General features: G+C 49.0%; 1 protein-coding gene across 1 annotated transcript; it reads left to right on the top strand.

The window, feature by feature from the left end:
• The first annotated feature begins 3,636 nt into the window (after positions 1-3,636).
• On the top strand, positions 3,637-16,503 carry GINS2 (GINS complex subunit 2). The gene is made up of 5 exons (XM_034940854.3): positions 3,637-3,999; positions 5,242-5,356; positions 11,029-11,128; positions 14,044-14,170; positions 14,373-16,503. The coding sequence occupies exons 1-5, from the start codon at positions 3,910-3,912 to the stop codon at positions 14,496-14,498; spliced, it is 558 nt and encodes a 185-aa protein (XP_034796745.3). The 5' UTR covers positions 3,637-3,909; the 3' UTR covers positions 14,499-16,503.
• Positions 16,504-17,305: the final 802 nt, after the last annotated feature.

The following is a 17,305-nucleotide window of genomic DNA, read 5'->3' as shown; positions in this document are numbered from 1 at the left end:
CCAACCCTAATTCATCTCCATGTGAATCATTCCAGCTTTCTAGGGGAGGCGTTTTACAGAACAGAAAATGATGCTGGAAGGTCCAGCACCCCCACCTCCACCACTGCCCTCTTCCCCTCCCATTTGGTTTCCTTCTATCTATTGACTCTGGTTCCCCCACCCTGAGGCGAGGTGGGAGGACTGGCATTCACCTGGGTGCTGGGAATGTCTCAGAGCTGGACCAGATTGGGGCAAATCACTTCACCGGTGTTCTCAATCATAAAAACCTCTTGGGAGCTTCTTGAGTGTGCTGTATACCTGGGCCTACCCCAGACTTGTCAATCAGAAAGTCTGAGCCTGGGGCTTAGAGAGGGGCATTTTTCAAAACAGCTTTATAGGCTGGGCATGGTGGTTCATGCCTCTACTCCCAGCACTTTGGGAGGCCAAGGTGCGTGGATTGCTGGAGCCCAAGGGTTGTTTGAGACCAGCCTGGGCAACATGGCAAAAACCCGTCTCTACCAAAAACAAAAAATACAAAAATTAGCTGCATGGGGTGGCACACCTGTAGTCCCAGCTACTTGGGAGGACAAGGTGGGAGGATCATTTGAGCCTAGGAGGCAGAGGCTGCAGTGAGCTGAGATTATACCACTGCACTCTAGTCTGGGTGACAGACCCTGTCTCAAAAATTAACAAACAAACAAACAAATAAAATGGCTTTATTGAGGCATAATTCACATACTGTAAAATTCCCCCTTTTAAAGTGTACAATTCAGTGGTTTTTAGTATATTTACAGATTTGTGCAAACATCACCGCTATCTAATTCCAGAATATTTCTGTTACCCCAGAAAGAAACCTTGTACCCCTAACTCCTCATTCCCCCTCCTCCAGTCCCTGGCAACCACTAATTCACTTTCTCTTTCTATGGATCTACCTATTTTGGACATTTCATAGAAATGGAACCATATAATATGTGGACTTTTGTGTCTGGCTTATTTCACTTAGCATCACTTTTTTTTGTTTGAGACTGAGTCTCGCTCTGTCATCCAAGCTGGAGTACAGTGGTGCACTCATGGTTCACTGCAGCCTCCACCTCCCAGGCTGAAGCAATCCTTTCACCTCAGCCTCCTTAGTAGCTGGGACTACAGGTGTGTGTCTGTGTCCCTGTGCTGGGTTAATTTTTTTTTTTTTTTTGAGACAGAGTCTTGCTCTGTCACCCAGGCTGGAGTTCAGTGGCACAATCTCGGCTCACTGAAACCTCTACCTCCCAGGTTCAGGTGATTCTCCTGCCTCAGCCTCCCGAGTAGCTAGGACTACAGGTGTGTGCCACCACACCTGGCTAATTTTTGCATTTTTAATAGAGGCAGGGTTTCACCATACTGGCCAGGCTCGTCTTGAACTCCTGACCTCGTGATTCTCCTGCCTCGGCCTTCCAAAGTGCTGGGATTACAAGCGTGAGCCACCGTGCCACCACCCCCCCTTTTTTTTTTATTTAATGTAGAGATGGTATCTCACTATGTTGCCTAGGCTGGTTTTGAACTCCTGGGCTCAAGTGATCCTCCCACCTCAGCCTCCCAAAGTGCTAGGATTACAGGTGTCAGCCGCCGCTGGCATCACTTTTTTGAGGTTCATCCACGTTGTAGTGTGTACCAGGACTTCATTATGATTTGCAGCCAAATACTACTCCATCGTATGAATAGGCACCATTTTGTTTGTCCAGACGTCAGTTGGTGGCCACTGGGCTGTTTCCACATTTTGACTATTATGAATCGTGCTGCCATGAAGGGGAAGACACAAGCCTACCATGTGATTCTCACACACTCAGGCTTGAGGCATCAGGACACCACCCTTCTGCAATCTGTAAAGCTGCACACTTTCCCATCCTGTTCTTTCCAAAGCCCAGTGAGGCTAGCAGCAGCCCTGTCCCCATTTTACAGATAAGGATGCCGAGGCTCTGTGATGTGGACAGCCAGGCTCTGGTAGCCCTCCTACCCATCCCTCAGCAGCCTCTCTGAACCTCAGCTTTCTCATCTTTTCCTTTGCTCTCTTATAGGCTGGACAAATCAGGACGCAAACCCTCGTCAGCTTTGGAACACAAATATTTGCCAGTGAAGAAAACATTCCCCCATCAATCAAAACCCGGACAGTCTGGCACACACGTCTGCAGCTGCCTGAGGGAGCTTCTACTGTGGGAGGGGCCAGATGGCCCACAGCTCCCCCTCCTCCCTGAACACTGCAGGCTCCTTCTCTTCCTACTTCATTTTGAAGATAAAGAGACAGGGGTTCAGAGTTGTCACTTGCCCTTGGTCACATAGCATCCAGAGTGAGCTTTGATTTCTTCTCTTCGAGCATATCTGTCTTTTCTCTTTTGTTTTTATTTATTTTTAATAGAGATGGGGTCTTGGCATGTTGCCTAGGCTGATCTCAAACTCCTGGCCTCAAGTGATCCTTCTGCCTCGGCCTCCCAAAGTGCTGGGATTACAGGCGTGCCTGGCCAAGAGTATGTGTCTTCACACATGAAAGTAACTCAGCGAAAACTCCAGATCTGTAAATAACAACTTCTAAGGCAGATACACAACAGACACAGCTTTGTGAGCAGGCCTGTGAGCTTTACGGCTTTTTTTCACCTTCCCAGTGACCGTCTATGGGGTTTCACGGAGGTTGGAGAGGAGAGCATCCGGTTAGCTGGGGCGGGGGCAGGGGGTGCTTTCTGCTGGAATTCCAAACCCTGGAATCCTCATGTCTCCTGTGATTTTTCTCGGGGGCCTAATTATCAGGGTTTCAAATTCGACTGCAGTCCTAGAATAGCGTTTCACCCCCAGGAAGCTTTTCCGGCCATGACCACCCCATCAAAATCACCTGGCCCTGGATGAAATTCAGCTTTCTGTCCTTTCCACGACTCCTGAATCCCAACTCCCAGGAGCGTGCACACAGACAATGGGCACCTGCTAGGGGATTCTGACACAGGTGAGCTCCAGCCACCGCTCTGGCTTCACCTGTGCCCACTGTACAGGGGCAGCCGGTCCAGCGAGCAGGTGAGTATTTGCTCAGGTGGTGCAAACCTGCCGCTCCTGTCTCATCTGGGGCTCCTGCCGAAGTGCAAATTCTGAGCCCCTGCTCTGAAGTGTCCGAATTGGAAGCTGTGGGGTGGGATGGAGGAATCTGCGCCTTTACAGATGTTTTAAACAATGTGTGCAGAGAGGGCAGAAGATTGTGAAATTAATGGAAACAAGGTCTTCCCTCATCCCTCTATCTGTCAGCCCGGGTGATGCCTAGTCCTGGGCCCGGTGCTGAGTTTGGGCCAATAAATGCTTGTACTCTTGGCCTGGCACGATGGCTCCCACCTGTAATCCCAGCACTTTGGGAGGTCGAGATGGGAGGATCGCTGGAGGCCAGAAGTTCAAGACCAGCCTGAGCAACACAGCGAGATCCCAAATCCACGAAAAGTTGTTTAAAAATTAAAATAAAATAAATGCGTTTACTCTTGGCCCCATGCGGAACGCCGGCGTAGAAGCGGCCCGGAACCCCACCCCCGGCTCTTCACTAGGGCCGTTTGCGGCGGGCGCCGGGGACAGGTGAAGGGACACCAAAGCTGGCGCTCGCGGCAGGAGATCCTGACGGCGCCAGGTGCACGCCTACGGGCGGGGCGGGGCCGGGGAGGGGGCGGGGCCTGTCCGCGGGCCGGGGCAGGGCCGGCGCGCAGCCTCCCTCGGCCTTGCCAATCCGCGGGCTCTTCGCGACCGCGGTCTCCGGCCCCCCGCCCGCAGACAGCGCCTATAGGCTGTCTACCGCCTTCCTATAGGCTGGCGCAGGCCGTCTTCCGGCCGGGGCGGGCTCTCGCCGTGGCGGGAAAACGGCGGCCGCGGCGTCTCCTCCGGGACGCTGAGGGGCCCGAGGAGACCGTGAGGTTCTGGCCTGCAGCTCGCGCCGCCATGGACGCGGCCGAGGTCGAATTCCTCGCCGAGAAGGAGCTGGTTACCATTATCCCCAACTTCAGTCTGGACAAGATCTACCTCATCGGGGTGAGGCCTGGGCCCGCCGTGGGGAGGGGAGGCCGGGCTGGGCGCGTCCGGGGCTCCCGCGTGGCCTTCAGCCCCGGGGTCGTGGGGTCGCGGGCTCGCCCTGCTCCCGCATCTGCGGAGGCCACCACTCGGCGCTTGACTCGCTCACCGCCGTTCCCGCTTCTCGGATGAGGAAAGCGAGACTGCACTCTTTGCCAGTGCCCCGAACGCCCGGGTTTACAGGGCTTTTTTGATTTGTTTGGGGGCTTTTTTGGTTTGTTTTTTGGTTTTTGAGGTGGAGTCTCACTGTGTCGCCCAGGCTGGAGTGCAGTGGTGCCGTCTCGGCTCACTGCAGCCTCCGCCTCCCGGGTTCAAGCGATTCTCCTGCCTCAGCCTCCTGAGTAGCTGGGGTTACAGGTGCCCGCCACCACGCCCGGCGCATTTTTGTATTTTTGGTAGAGATGGGGTTTCACCGTGTTGGCCAGGCTGGTCTCGATCTCCTGACCTCATGAGCCACTCGCCTCGGCCTCCCAAAGTGCTGGGATGACAGGCGGGAGCCACTGCGCCCGGCTTATTTATTTGGTAGAGATGGGGCTGGCCTCGAACTCCTGGGCTCCCCAGGCGATCCTCCCACCTCGGCCTCCGAAAGTGCTGGGATTATGGGCAAAAGTCGGCTTTGCCTCTGTTTGTTTTTGTCTTTATTTTTGAGATGGAGTTTCGCTCTGTCGCCCAGGGGGGAATGCAGTGGCGCGATCTCGGCTCCCTGCAGCCTCCGCCTCCCGGGTTCAGGTGATTCTCCTGCCTCAGCCTCCCGAGTAGCTGGATTGTGAGCCACCGCGCCCGCCCGGCTTTGCGTTTTAAGTATAAGGGAGGCGCCTCGGCGCTGGGAGTCCTGGAGAAGGAGGGCAGGCCCTGTACCTGCCCAGATCCACCTCCCCGCACCCCAGGACCCCAACATTGGGTGTGTGAAACCTGTTCTGGAGTTGGAGGGTGCAGGCGGGAGAGGGAGCGCCCCCCACCCACTCAGGGGAGACTTGCATCCTGTCCGTGGAAAGGCCAGAAGGACTGAGCCCCACGCTCGCAGGTGTCTCGGAGCCGCTTAGGAGGTGCTTTGTTCTGAGCCTGGTAACAGTTGGGTTTTTATTATTTGCATTTGGACTTCAGCCTCTGCAATGCCTTGCCTCTTATTTGATAGCAGTAACGCACAGTAATGCTTTTTTTGTTCTTTTTTAATCTTACGGGGAATTGTTTTACTTTTGGCAGGGGGACCTGGGGCCTTTTAACCCTGGTTTACCAGTGGAAGTGCCCCTGTGGCTGGCGATTAACCTGAAACAAAGACAGAAATGTCGCCTGCTCCCTCCAGAGTGGATGGACGTAGGTAAGGATGTGGAGACTGGTTGATGCGTGGGTGGGGCTGGGCTTGGGGTGACGCCCTCTCCCACGGGGTGGAGGCATGGGGCCTCCTGCCTGACTAGGTCCGTGCTCCCTCTGTTCCGTTATCCACTGATCAGCTGAAAGGAATACTTCCAGATTCACCTCTCAGCAGAGTCTGCTAACCACTGTTAGTAATGTCATGTTAGGTTTTGGTGTGTGTGAAAGTTGTAGTTTATTTTTTGAGACGGGTCTGACTCCATCACCCAGGCTGGAGAGCAGTGGTGCAATCTCGGCTCAATGCAGCCTTCACCTCCTGGGTTCAAGTGATCCTCCTGCCTCAGCCTCCCAAGTAGCTGGGACCACTGGCGTGCGCCACCACACCCTGCAAATTTTTACGTTTTTGTAGAGATGGGGTCTTGCCATGTTGCCCAGGCTGGTCTCAAACTCCTGGGGTCCAGCGATCTGGCCACCTGGGCAGATCTGCTGGGATTATAGGCGTGAGCCACTGTGCCCAGCCTATATTTTAATGTAAGATATTTCAATTTGCTTTAAAATAAATATATGACCTTAAATAAGCATTTGTTTTAAAATTTTAAAAATAAGTATAAGTTAGCATGTTGAGAAGCAGTTATAGCGAATGCATGAAAATAAAATATCACAATAGGGTTGAATATTATTCAGCTATAAAAAGGAATGGAATTCTGATACATGCTACTGCGTGGATGAACCTGAAACATCTTATAGATCTTGCTGAATGAAAGAAACCAGGCACAAAAGACCGCACACTGTATCATTCCATTTCTGTCAACTGTTTAGAATAGGCAAATCAATAGAGACAATGTAGATTAGTAGTTGCTTAAGTATGGGGGTCTTGCTTTGGGTGATGGAGGGATTGTGGAGTTTCTTTTTGGCATGATGAAAATTGGGATTGATGGAGGTAATGGTTGCCCAAGTCTGAATATCCTACACACCATTGACTTGTACACTTTGTTTTTAATAGCCCACAAGTGCTACTAAAACTTGTATACTTTTTTTTTTTTTTTTTTTGATACAGAGTCTCGCTCTGTCGCCCAGGCTGGAGTGCAGTGGCGCGATCTCGGCTCACTGCAAGCTCCACCTCCTGGGTTCACACCATTCTCCCGCCTGAGCCTCCCAAGTAGCTGGGACTACAGGCGCCCGCTACCACGCCCGGCTAATTTTGTTTTTGTATTTTTAGTAGAGACTGGGTTTCACCGTGTTAGCCAGGATGGTCTCAATCTCCTGACCTCGTGATCCATCCACCTCAAAACTTGTATACTTTAAATGGCTGAATTGTATGATATATTAATTATGTTTCAATAAAGCTGCTAGAAAAAACTGAAACAAATCAAAGATGCAGACAGACTTTATTCTGAGCCTTTGAAATCTTTTTCCTCTCTTGGAGATATGAGTAGCTTATTATAGGAAAAAAAAAATCTTAATTTTTTTGTGTGTGTTGGTGAGGAGAGGGGTATGGTCATACATGTAGAATTTGAAAAGACCCTGAGTGATTTTTTTTTTTCTTTTTGTGGAGATGGGGTCTCAGCCATGAGTGATTTTGACTGCCCCCTCCTTACTGGGACTTACTGGGGGTACCTACCTCCTAGAAGCAAGAGCTCATTGAGCCAGCTACTTCTGGGGTCCGTTTAAGACAGACTGCTTAGTGTCTTCCCCTTGCTCCCTGTCCTAAAGTGGCAAGTGACTCAGGTAGTCCTGAAACATAATGGGAAACCCCAGTTCCTCTGCTTTGAGACGGTTTTTTTTTTTTTTTTTTGAGAAAGGGTCTTGCTCTGTCACCCAGGCTGGGCTATAGTGATGCAATCATAGCTCACTGCAGCCTTGACTTCCCAGCCTCAAGTCATCCTCCTGCTTCAGCTTCCGGAGTAGCTGGGACTACAGGTGTGCACCACCATGCCTGACTAAGTTTTTGATTTTTTTTTTTTTTTTTTTTTTTTTTAGTGGAGATGGGGGTCTTGCTATGTTGCCCAGGCTGGTGTCAAACTTCTGGGCTCCAGTGATCCTCTCAGAGTGCCGGGATTACAGATGTGAGCTGTTGCCCCTGGACGGAAGGCTTTTGTAGCGGAGAGGCCCACCAGGCCAGGCTCCATTAGTGCAGCATCCTCTCCAGGCCCCTTGTTTAAAATCAGTCTCTGGCAATTTTGTCCCATCTAGACCCGAGGTGATAACATGGCAAGGGCCTGTTTTATCGCAGGCTAGAGTCAGAAGGTGTGGAGAGTTCCCCTTGAACTTTTTACCTGGGCTGGAGCCGTATTGTGGGAACAGTGAGGCACCATTAACCTGTTTATAGACCCTACCCAACACCCTGCTGCCTCCTGACTTCTGCACCACAGATAAGTTCTGCCTGTTCTGGGCCAGGCGCGGTGGCTCATGCCTGTAATCCCAGCACTTTGGGAGGCCGAGATGGGTGGATCACCTGAGGTCAGGAGTTCAAGACCAGCCTGGCCAACATGGCAAAACCCTGTCTCTACTAAAAAATACAAAAATTAGCTGGGTGTTTGGTGGGCGCCTGTAATCCCAGCTACTTGGGAGGCTGAGGCAGGGAGAATTGCTTGAACCCAGGAGGCGGAAGTTGCAGTGAGCTGAGATCGCGCCACTGTACTGCAGCCTGGGAGATACAGCGAGACTCCATCTCAGGAAAACAAACAAACAAAACCAGTTCTGCCTGTTCTGGGACTTCATGTAAATGGAATAATCTAGTATGTCATTTTTTGTTTCTGACTTCTCTCATCCAACACTGTTTTTGAGATTTACCTGTTTACGTTCTCAACACTGGGACACAGAGCTCAGCTCCCAACGGCTTTCTCCACTACCGAAACTCATATTCACACCACCTGGCTATGTTCTTTCATTGCTGGGTACTCTCCATACTACATATTTGTTCACCGATTCTTCTGTTGGTAGATATTTGGGATTCCCCTTTTTGGCTTTAAAAAAAAATTTAGAGACAGGGATTTCTCTGTTGCCCAGGCTGGATTGCAGTGGTTATTCAAAGGTGTGATCATAGTGCATTGCAGCCTCCAACTCCTGGGCTCAAGTGATCCTCCCATCTCAGCCTCCCTAGTAGCTGGGACTACAAGTGTGCATCAATGTGCCCAGCTCATTTTTGGCTTTTGAGACAGAGTCTCGCTCTGATGTCCAGGCTGGAGTGCAGTGGCGTGATCATGGCTCACTGCAACCTCCACCTCCTGGGCTCAAGCGATCCTCCCACTTCTGCTTTTTGAGTAACTGGGAATACAGGTGTATACCATCACATTCAGCTAATTTTTATAGAGACAGGGTCTCACTTTGTTGCTCAGACTGGTTTTGAACTCCGGGGCTTCCACCTCGGTCTCCCAAAGTGCTGGGATTACAAGTGTGAGCCACTGTGCCTGGCTCATTTTTGGCTATTCTTAATAAGGCTTTTGTGGATATTCTTGTCCACGTCTTTTCATGGATATGTTTCTTTTTCCCTTGGGTAAATAAATACCTAGAATGAAGGACTTGCTGGATCTCAGGGATAATGCTTAACTTTGTAAGAAACGGCCACCTGGTCCTTCAAAGCAGCTGAGCCTTTATCCTACAAGAAATATGAGTTCCCATTGTTCCATGTCCTGGCCAAAAATTTTGATTGTAGCTTTTTTATTTGCTAGAAAGTTGGACCAGAGGTGTTTCATAAGCTGATTCAGATGTTAATGAAAGGATCACTCTGCTGTGTAGAGAAGGTTGGTGCAATAGGAGCAGGGAATGAATCCAGGCAAGCACTGAGAGTGGCCTCTAGCTGATAGAGGTGGGAGATGTGGTAGGTGTCTAGGTGTGTTTTGAAGGAAGCAGCAGCAGGATTGGCTGAAGGACTGGCCATGGGGTGTGAGGGAGAAGAGTGAAAGCTGACAGCCAGGCTCTTGGCTGGAGGCCCAGGAGAGGGAGTTGCTGTCTCCTGAGGTGGGAGGCTGCAGGAGCAGGCTGTGGGCTGCAGTGGGTATCAGGAGTTGGGGTTTGAACTGTTGTGCTTTCTGGATATCCAGGAGGAAGTTACAGCAGCAATGAGGTTATTGAGTCAGGAGTTAGAGCTCAGGGGCTGATGGGGGTATAAATTTGGAGGTCTTTCTGAGCATGTGGGTGGCATTTGGACGAGGTGGTGGGGATATGAGTTTAGGTAGTGAAGAAAGGGGTTGGGAGCTGAGCTCTTTGTCCCAGTGTCGAGAGGTCAGGAGGAATTGCCAAGAGACAAAAAGGGGAGCCTAGTGAGTTCAGAAGCAAGCTCAGAGGGGTGTCCAGGGAGGGCCTTCTTTTTAAGGCTATATCTATTAGTGTGTTTGGGAGGATCAAGCAAGGAAGGGACAGTGATCATTTAAGAGCATGAGAGCTGCTGGAGTGCCTTACTGTGCAGGTGAGAGGAGGGTCCAGGACACCTGGAAGGCTGGTCCTCGAGTGGGTAGGAGCTACACAGGGAGTTTGGGGGATGGGGTGGCGTGTGGGTCACACTCAGCTGGGTGTCAGGTGAGAGGTGGGTGGTGGGTTGAGGCGGTGCTGGCGGCAGTGAAGAGAGGGTGAGTAGACCAATGAATTGGGCCAGGATTGCAGGACCGCACCAAGGGCCCTGGGGATGGGTAGTTGGCCGTTTACAATGGGACCCTGCAGCGTAGCTGTGCTCCGTGCTTGTCTCTTAGCTACAGTACACAGTCCGCTCCCAGGACAGATTTCTCTGTAGAGGGAGAGGGCTGAGGGAGCTGGAGCATGTGTGAGAACAGTGCTGATACTGGTGGAATTGGATACAGCTGTTTGATTCTAGACGCTGGGCTTTCACCCCTCTAGGATATCATGCCTCCTCCCGGCTGGGGTGGCTTAGCCCTCTAGGATATTGTATCACGCCCAGGCTGGGGTGGCTTAGCCCCTCTAGGATATTGTATTGCGCCCAGGCTGGGGTGGCTCTAGTTTTGTAAGTTGTCTTGCTCCCTTCTGAACAAGGCTTAGTATAAATAAATTTAAGTCACTGACTAGTTTGATCACTTATTGCATCAAAGGTCTAATACTGACCAGGTGACTCACTCCTATAATCCCAGCACTTCGAGAAGCTGAGGCAGGGCGATCACTTGAGCACAGGAGTTTGAGACCAGCCTGGGCAACATAGTGAGACCTTGCCTCTACAAAAAATAAATGGTGGCATGTGCCTGTGATCTCAGCTACTCCTTGGGAGGCTGAAGCGGGAGGATTGCTTGAGCCCAGCAGGTTGAAGCTGCAGTGAGCTGTGATGGTGCCACTGCACTCCAGCCTGGGCATGAGAGAGACCCTCTCAAAAAAAAAAAAAAAAAAAAAAAAGGCGGTAAAGGTAAATCACTTTGCTGTTTCCCTAAAAAAGAAAAAAAAAACAAAAACAAAACACAACAAACATCAAACTTTTGACTCTAACATTCTTTTTAGGAATATCTTCTGCAGGCCAAAGCAGCGACAAAAATTTACCTTTCTTTTGGAGAGAAAGTTTCAAGGAGGAGGCCTCAAATCATCTAGTTAATGATACAAATGTCATCCCAAAATGTTTTTTCATGTATTTGCTAGTTGATAATGTATTTGCCAGATAATATAGGCACTTGGTAAATTTGGAAGGTTTAGTAAATATCTTGGTTATAATGATGGTAAAATGTATTAACTTCTAAATTTCAGAAAAGTTGGAGAAGATGAGGGATCATGAACGAAAGGAAGAAACTTTTACCCCAATGCCCAGCCCTTACTACATGGAACTTACCAAGCTCCTGTTAAATCAGTAAGTAGATCTCACCTCTTAGAGGCCACACCCAAGACTGGACTCGCCATGCCCTTCCCCTAACCCTCGTCCTTCCTCTCCGCTTCCCTGCTTATTGCCTCAGTAAGTGGCAACACTGGCCGCCCTGTTTCTCAGGTCAGTGATCATGAGGTCATCTGTGTACACACACCTGCCAGGTGCACTCTGTCTGTCTCTATGTGTCTTTCTGTCTGTTCTTTGCCTTTCTCTGTGTCTCATTTTTCCTTTTCTCCACCTCCCGGTGAAGCCCTTGGCTCTTTTTGTTCTGCCTCACATCACTCGACATTGGACCCCAGTGTGAGCCACCAGCATCTCACAGAATCGGCAGTAGCCATTCTTTGCCATGTATGTGTTTTACTTAGCACAGCTTTACTCCTGTTTCTCCTTGGAGTAGGTGGATTTGAGTTTTTTTGTGTCTTTCGCAGGAAAGGCCAGAGGGCTTACATTTGCCTCTGTCCTTGGGTTACAGGAAAGCCCACTTCCCGGCAAAATCATGCTGTAGTAACTCCGTAGCTTGTTTGCCTTCATCCATACTGGCTCCGCTCAGCTTTCCATTGATTCTTCACATCTCAGTCAGAGGGGCCTTTGAAAGGCAGAACTGCCATGTGACTCCCTGCTTAAAATCCTGTCTTCCCTCTCGTCTACCTGAGCATGGTGTTCAAGCAGTGTACAGCCTGGTGCTTGCTCCTCCTCCCTCTTTCACCCTCTCTACAGCTCTTTTCTCTGCTTCTGGAGGGCTCAGGCTCACACTGGCCCCTGTCACTTCTTCAAGCATTCTGACTTTGCTTATACTGTTTTCTGCCCTGTAAGTCTGTCCTTTCCCTGCCCCTGCTCACCTCTGCTGGTTAGCATAACATGTCTCTTCTGGGTTCAGCACACATGTACTCTTGGCAGCTCTACACATTGCTATGGCATTTGCCAGTTGTAATTTTCTTGTTTGTCTGGCTGTGCCATCACATGTACCCATTCTAAATGGGTAGGGGCTGGGCCTCGTATGCATATGTCCCCAGTGAGATGCCTGGGGCTCATGTTTGTTGAGTGAAAGTGAAACTAGTGAAGAAGGCAGACAAGGGTGGATAATTTTGCTTGGGAGATACTTAGAATGTCATTTGTACAATATCAAGCTTCTGAAGCTCCCCAGGTATCCTTTAACTGGGTTCAAGAGCAGAACTAGAATAAAAAATAGTGACACTAGTACTACTGCATGCTGCAGAGCAGCAGGAAGGGCTGGGAGCCCACTGAATGGCGCTGCTGAATTTAAAGGAAAACTTGGGGACACAACATGGGCTTGTGCTTAGGCTGAGACGAGGCTGCAGTCAGCCCATGAATTTCATAGAAAGCTAAGAAGCAGCAATGCACCAAGCATTCCACTCGGCAGTGGCGTTTGTCCCATAGGCTTGGTTCCTGGTGTGGTGCGGGAGAGATGTGGGCCTGGGAGCCTATAGTGAATCTTCAGTGTGACCAATGCTCTTGACAGTCCATCAGAGCGCAGTAAGGCCAGGTGGTGCCAGAGAGGGCTCACAGAGGTTTGCTGGGAGTGCAGACTTGTAGGAGGTGGATGGTAGGGGAGAGGGCAGTGAGGCAGGAGCTGATATGCTCAGGCAGAGTGTGAAGGACCTGGTGTAGCCGGGCAAGCAGAGATATTTGAGGATGTGTAGTACATTCATGGGAGCAGGGGAGTGGAGGCATAGGTTCTGCTGCAGTGGCCAGCCCCTGGGAGGGGCATGTGGCCTCAGAGGGACCTGAGAGAGACTGTAGTGGTGGTGGGGATGGAAGCTGGAAGGGAGAGGATCTATAAACAGGCTAGGTAAGAATTTGGCATTAGCTAGGTGAGGGGGCCTATTCATTTTTTGTTTTTGAAGTTCAATATATTATGGATGTAGTTTTTATCAAAAACCTTGTTTTATAATTCATTCGGTTAAGGGACTTAATTTTACGTTTGTTCTGTAGTTCAGTTGACGAGGAGTTGGGGTCCTTTGTCCTTTAACCTGCTGTTCAGAGCACAAGATCTAAATGTTTGGGTTTATAAATAAAACTCACTACATAAATTTTGTCCCAGTGGTTTGCCACTTACTAATCAGGAGTTTATTGTAGCATATGGAGAGAATGTCTAGCGTAACCTGTAATGCCTAGTGACGAACAATATTTGCTTCTGCTTTTATCGTGTAGTTTTTCTTCAAAGGTTAGTTTAAAATACTTCACAAAGGGAGCCTCGACTTTGTGAAAGCCTTCCTTCATCCCTTGCTGACTTTGAGCTTCTAGCCAGAATTTTGCTATGTGTAGGTGTGCTCACTGTATACTAATTTGCAGTTTCTTCTGTGATTTTTGAAACTTGTTTTTGTCTTCTCTGAAGAGCAGGAGAGTCCCTTCCCTTCAGGGCTTTTGTGAGGATAGAAATGCCAGGTAAAGTGCTGAGCCCAGTACCTGGCATGGAGTTGGCGTTTTCCTTCTCTAGGCTGTGAGCCCTGGATTCCTGGTGGGGAATAGGGAGATCTGCTCAACACTCTGTAAATGAGGAGCAATAGAACTCGACCTTTGAGCCAGCCCTTGAAACTGATTCCTTGTAGATGGAGGTTATGCAGCACGGAATGCTGTTATCCTGAGACAGAGGCTTCTGACTTAGAGCTGATTCTCTACTAATTTTCTTAGGTAAACAGCAGTCCTGTTCAGCAGCCTGCCATGGGATAGTTAATGTGAGCAAAAGAAACTCCATGTGGATCACTGCCGCACCAAGCTTAACTGCTACAAATCTTTACACCCTAAAGTTGAAAACAAAGCAAAACAGACTTTCTGAGTCTGGAATAGCCACGGTATTTTGCCTGAAAAGAGCCACTCTATCCAGCATTGCCTCAGCTTATCAAGTGTTCCCTGACTGACTTTAGCCCTTGCTCCTTTAGTGCTTCAGACAACATCCCGAAGGCAGACGAAATCCGGACCCTGGTCAAGGATATGTGGGACACTCGTATAGCCAAACTCCGAGTGTCTGCTGACAGCTTTGTGAGACAGCAGGAGGCACATGCCAAGGTAGGTGCCGCCTTGCCTGGGTGCTGGTGGCCTTGATGCCGCATAATTTCACATGGCTCCCGTCTGCTGAGGCTATTACAGGCAGGCATTACTAGCTGTGCTTTTCAAGAGTTCATTGGTTTCTTATTTTTATTCAGTAGAGTTTACCTTTTTCTCAAAATCAAAAACTCCTTGGCCAACTTGGTCTGTTTTCTTGCTTTAGCTGGATAACTTGACCTTGATGGAGATCAACACCAGCGGGACTTTCCTCACACAAGTGCTCAACCACATGTACAAACTCCGCACGAACCTCCAGCCTCTGGAGAGTACTCAGTCTCAGGACTTCTAGAGAAAGGCCTGGTGCAGGCGGCTTGCTGGGGGATGTGAGTGCTCAGGACGTGATGAGGTACTTGTGCTTCTGGAGCTCTAGAAACACTTCTGATGCATGAAAAATGTGTGATGGTGCAAGGAATGGATTCAGGATGTTGTTGGAGAAACAAGTTTGTGATTAGTCCTTAAAACTTAGCTCCCTGGGACATTCTTCAATTCCACATCTGTTTCTAGAAACCAGCCCTTTTCCCCCCTCCTTTTGAGAAATAAAAAAGCCTTAGGCAAATAAGTTAATTCTCCCTAGCAGAGCCACTTGGGTCTCCTGCATGGGAACTGTCACACTTGGGCAGGTGTTCAGTGACTGGTAGGTGTAGATACAGCAGGAGTGGCCACGTGGTCCACGGCTTTTTTCCCCCTTCTTGATCCTGATTTCTTGGGCTGAATTTAGACTCTCTCACAGAGGTGGGTCACAGAGAAGGATGGCAGATGGTGCAGCTAACAATGCTGACCAGTGCTTATCCTCTAAGCCCTGATCCACAATAAAAATGGACCCAACTCAACTCTGACTCTTTAGGTTTTTGTGCTGCGTAACTACCAAGTAAAAGGACTGAGCCTGTGGCTGAGATGACTCAGTAAACCAAACTGAGGCACACGGCAGTTAAGTGGAAACTGCAGACCAACACCTGGGGTGTCTCCTTCTCTTGGCTACTTCTAGCTCAGGTTTAATGGGTTGCTTATCAAGAGGAGAGTCAGGAAAAAAACGAATCCAGTGTATTGAGCACGAGTGACACTTAAGACAATGCTAGAAGAAAAGTCAGACTTTTAATGCTGCTCTTGATGGATTTAGGGAAGGATTCTTTGTTGTAGGTAACAGTGGGCTCAGGGGAAATTATTTTTTTCCTAAGAGAAAATTACTTCATTCGTAGCATTTTGGAAATGTTAGGACCTTTACAGAAATTACATTACCTTGAGAGGTGAAATGATCGTCCAGCATCATGCAATGGATAGAAGGTTCTGTAATCAGCTTTAAAAAAAATTTAATTTTTGGCCGGGCACATTGGCTTGGCTCATGCCTGTAATCCCAGCACTTTGGGAGGCCAAGGCAGGTGGATCACAAGGCCAGGAGATTGAGACTATCCTGGCTAACATGGTGAAACCCCGTCTCTATTAAAAATACACACACAAAAAAAATTTGCTAGGTGTGGTGGCACACGCCTATAGTCGCAGCTACTCGGGAGGCTGAGGCAGGAGAATCGCTTGAACCCGAGAGGCGGAGGTTGTAGTGAGCCAAGATTGCGCCACTGTACTCCTGCCTGGGCAACGAGAGCAAGACTCCGTCTCAAACAAAAAAATTTTTAACTTTTTTTTTAGACAGGGTCTCATTCTGTCATCCAGGCTGCAGTAGAGTGGCGTGATTATAGCTCACTGCAGCCTCGAACTCCTGGGTTCACACAGTCCTCCCACCACAGCCTCCCAAAGCACTGGGATTGCAAGCATGAGCCGCCATGCCTGGCCAGCCTATTTTTGGCTGGACACCAGTGGGCCAAAAGCAGTGGGGTGCTGTCTGGGGAGCTCTGAGAATGCGCATGTTTGACAGGCTGAGCCTAAAGACTGTCACCCAGCATCTGCCCTCCAGTGTCTAGCATGCTGCACACTATCACTCCATGTTGCTGCCCACGTGTCCCCGCCAGGCAGGTATTGGTGGTTATTTGGACACTGAAGGGTCAGACCTGGAAGACTGGGACCAAAAGATGAGGTCTCCGTAATTTAAGGTGCTGTTCAGAGTTGGTTCAGCTCATAGGACTTGTTCTTTCATCTCAGCCTTCCTTGGAATCCTCCTGCTTTCATCTGGGGATCTTTTAGAATGAAACCACTTGTTATTGTGGACGGCAAGGGGTCCTAATGCCCTCCTCTTAGAGCCTGAGCCAGTGGAGGCAGCTCCGTCTGCGGAGATGTATAGTTATTGAGCTTTTCTTTGTTTGGCCTTGTTTTATATCATAAAAAAGATTTTCCTCTTAACATGATTTAGGAAGATTTTATTTTTTGGATGTTGTCAGAAATTACAGCAATATATTCATAAATACCTAATTACTACATTCAACAAATAATATTACAATACAATTAATTCAAACAAGTACACTTAGAACAGGTTTAATTTCACAGCATCTAAACTGCCCCCAGAGTGACCGAGGCACCGGTGTTCCTCCCTCCCACCTGTGTATGGGTTTACTGTTCTAGAATTAAGCACAGGGTACATACAAAATAACACCAATTAGCATGGTCTTCCTCAGGTCAAGGCAGAGTTAAGGAGTTTTTTAGGTTAAGCACTGGATGGAAAAGTTGGGGACAGGCTACTGCAAGTAGTAAGAAAGTCAACAGCTTGGTTACTTGAAAGAATATAGAGATTGCTAAGTGGCTAATATACACTTTAAAGAGGAACAGAATCGGTTTGTGCTGACCATCTCCATCTTGTGGTGGATCCCTGGCATTTTCTACACTTGTGTGAAACACGTGGCTCAGGGGAAGGGGTAGGATCTGGTGTGAAATTCAGCTTAACTTTTGAGATGTGGCAGTATTATGAGCTACTTGAGGAAAATACCATTCTGCTACAAACTGCAGATTCCCTGTGTTAGAATCGTTCACTGCTGAAGGTGTGGGCTCCTTTTGATGCTCTCTGAATACTCTTAAGGGTGCAAGCTATCAGAATGTTAGTCCCAATTCAGTGCTTTATTCCTTTAAGATTAGAATGTAGACTAAAATGTGGAAAATCCCGTCTTGGTCACTTATCTGAGACAACAGATTAGGAACATGATATTTTATCATGTC

The sequence above is a fragment of the Pan paniscus genome, chromosome 18 (assembly GCF_029289425.2).
Source record: "Pan paniscus chromosome 18, NHGRI_mPanPan1-v2.0_pri, whole genome shotgun sequence".
Lineage (NCBI taxonomy): Eukaryota > Metazoa > Chordata > Mammalia > Primates > Hominidae > Pan > Pan paniscus.
Note: the sequence above shows the minus strand (reverse complement) of the source record. Positions and strands in the feature narration are given on the sequence as shown.

Bases quoted from the DNA above. Each gene is read 5' to 3' on its own strand.
- GINS2 (XM_034940854.3), top strand. From the start codon at position 3,910: ATGGACGCGGCCGAGGTCGAATTCCTCGCCGAGAAGGAGCTGGTTACC. The intron at 4,000-5,241 runs GTGAGGCCTGGG...TACTTTTGGCAG, and splicing joins ACAAGATCTACCTCATCGGG to GGGGACCTGGGGCCTTTTAA. The intron at 11,129-14,043 runs GTAAGTAGATCT...TTGCTCCTTTAG, and splicing joins ACCAAGCTCCTGTTAAATCA to TGCTTCAGACAACATCCCGA.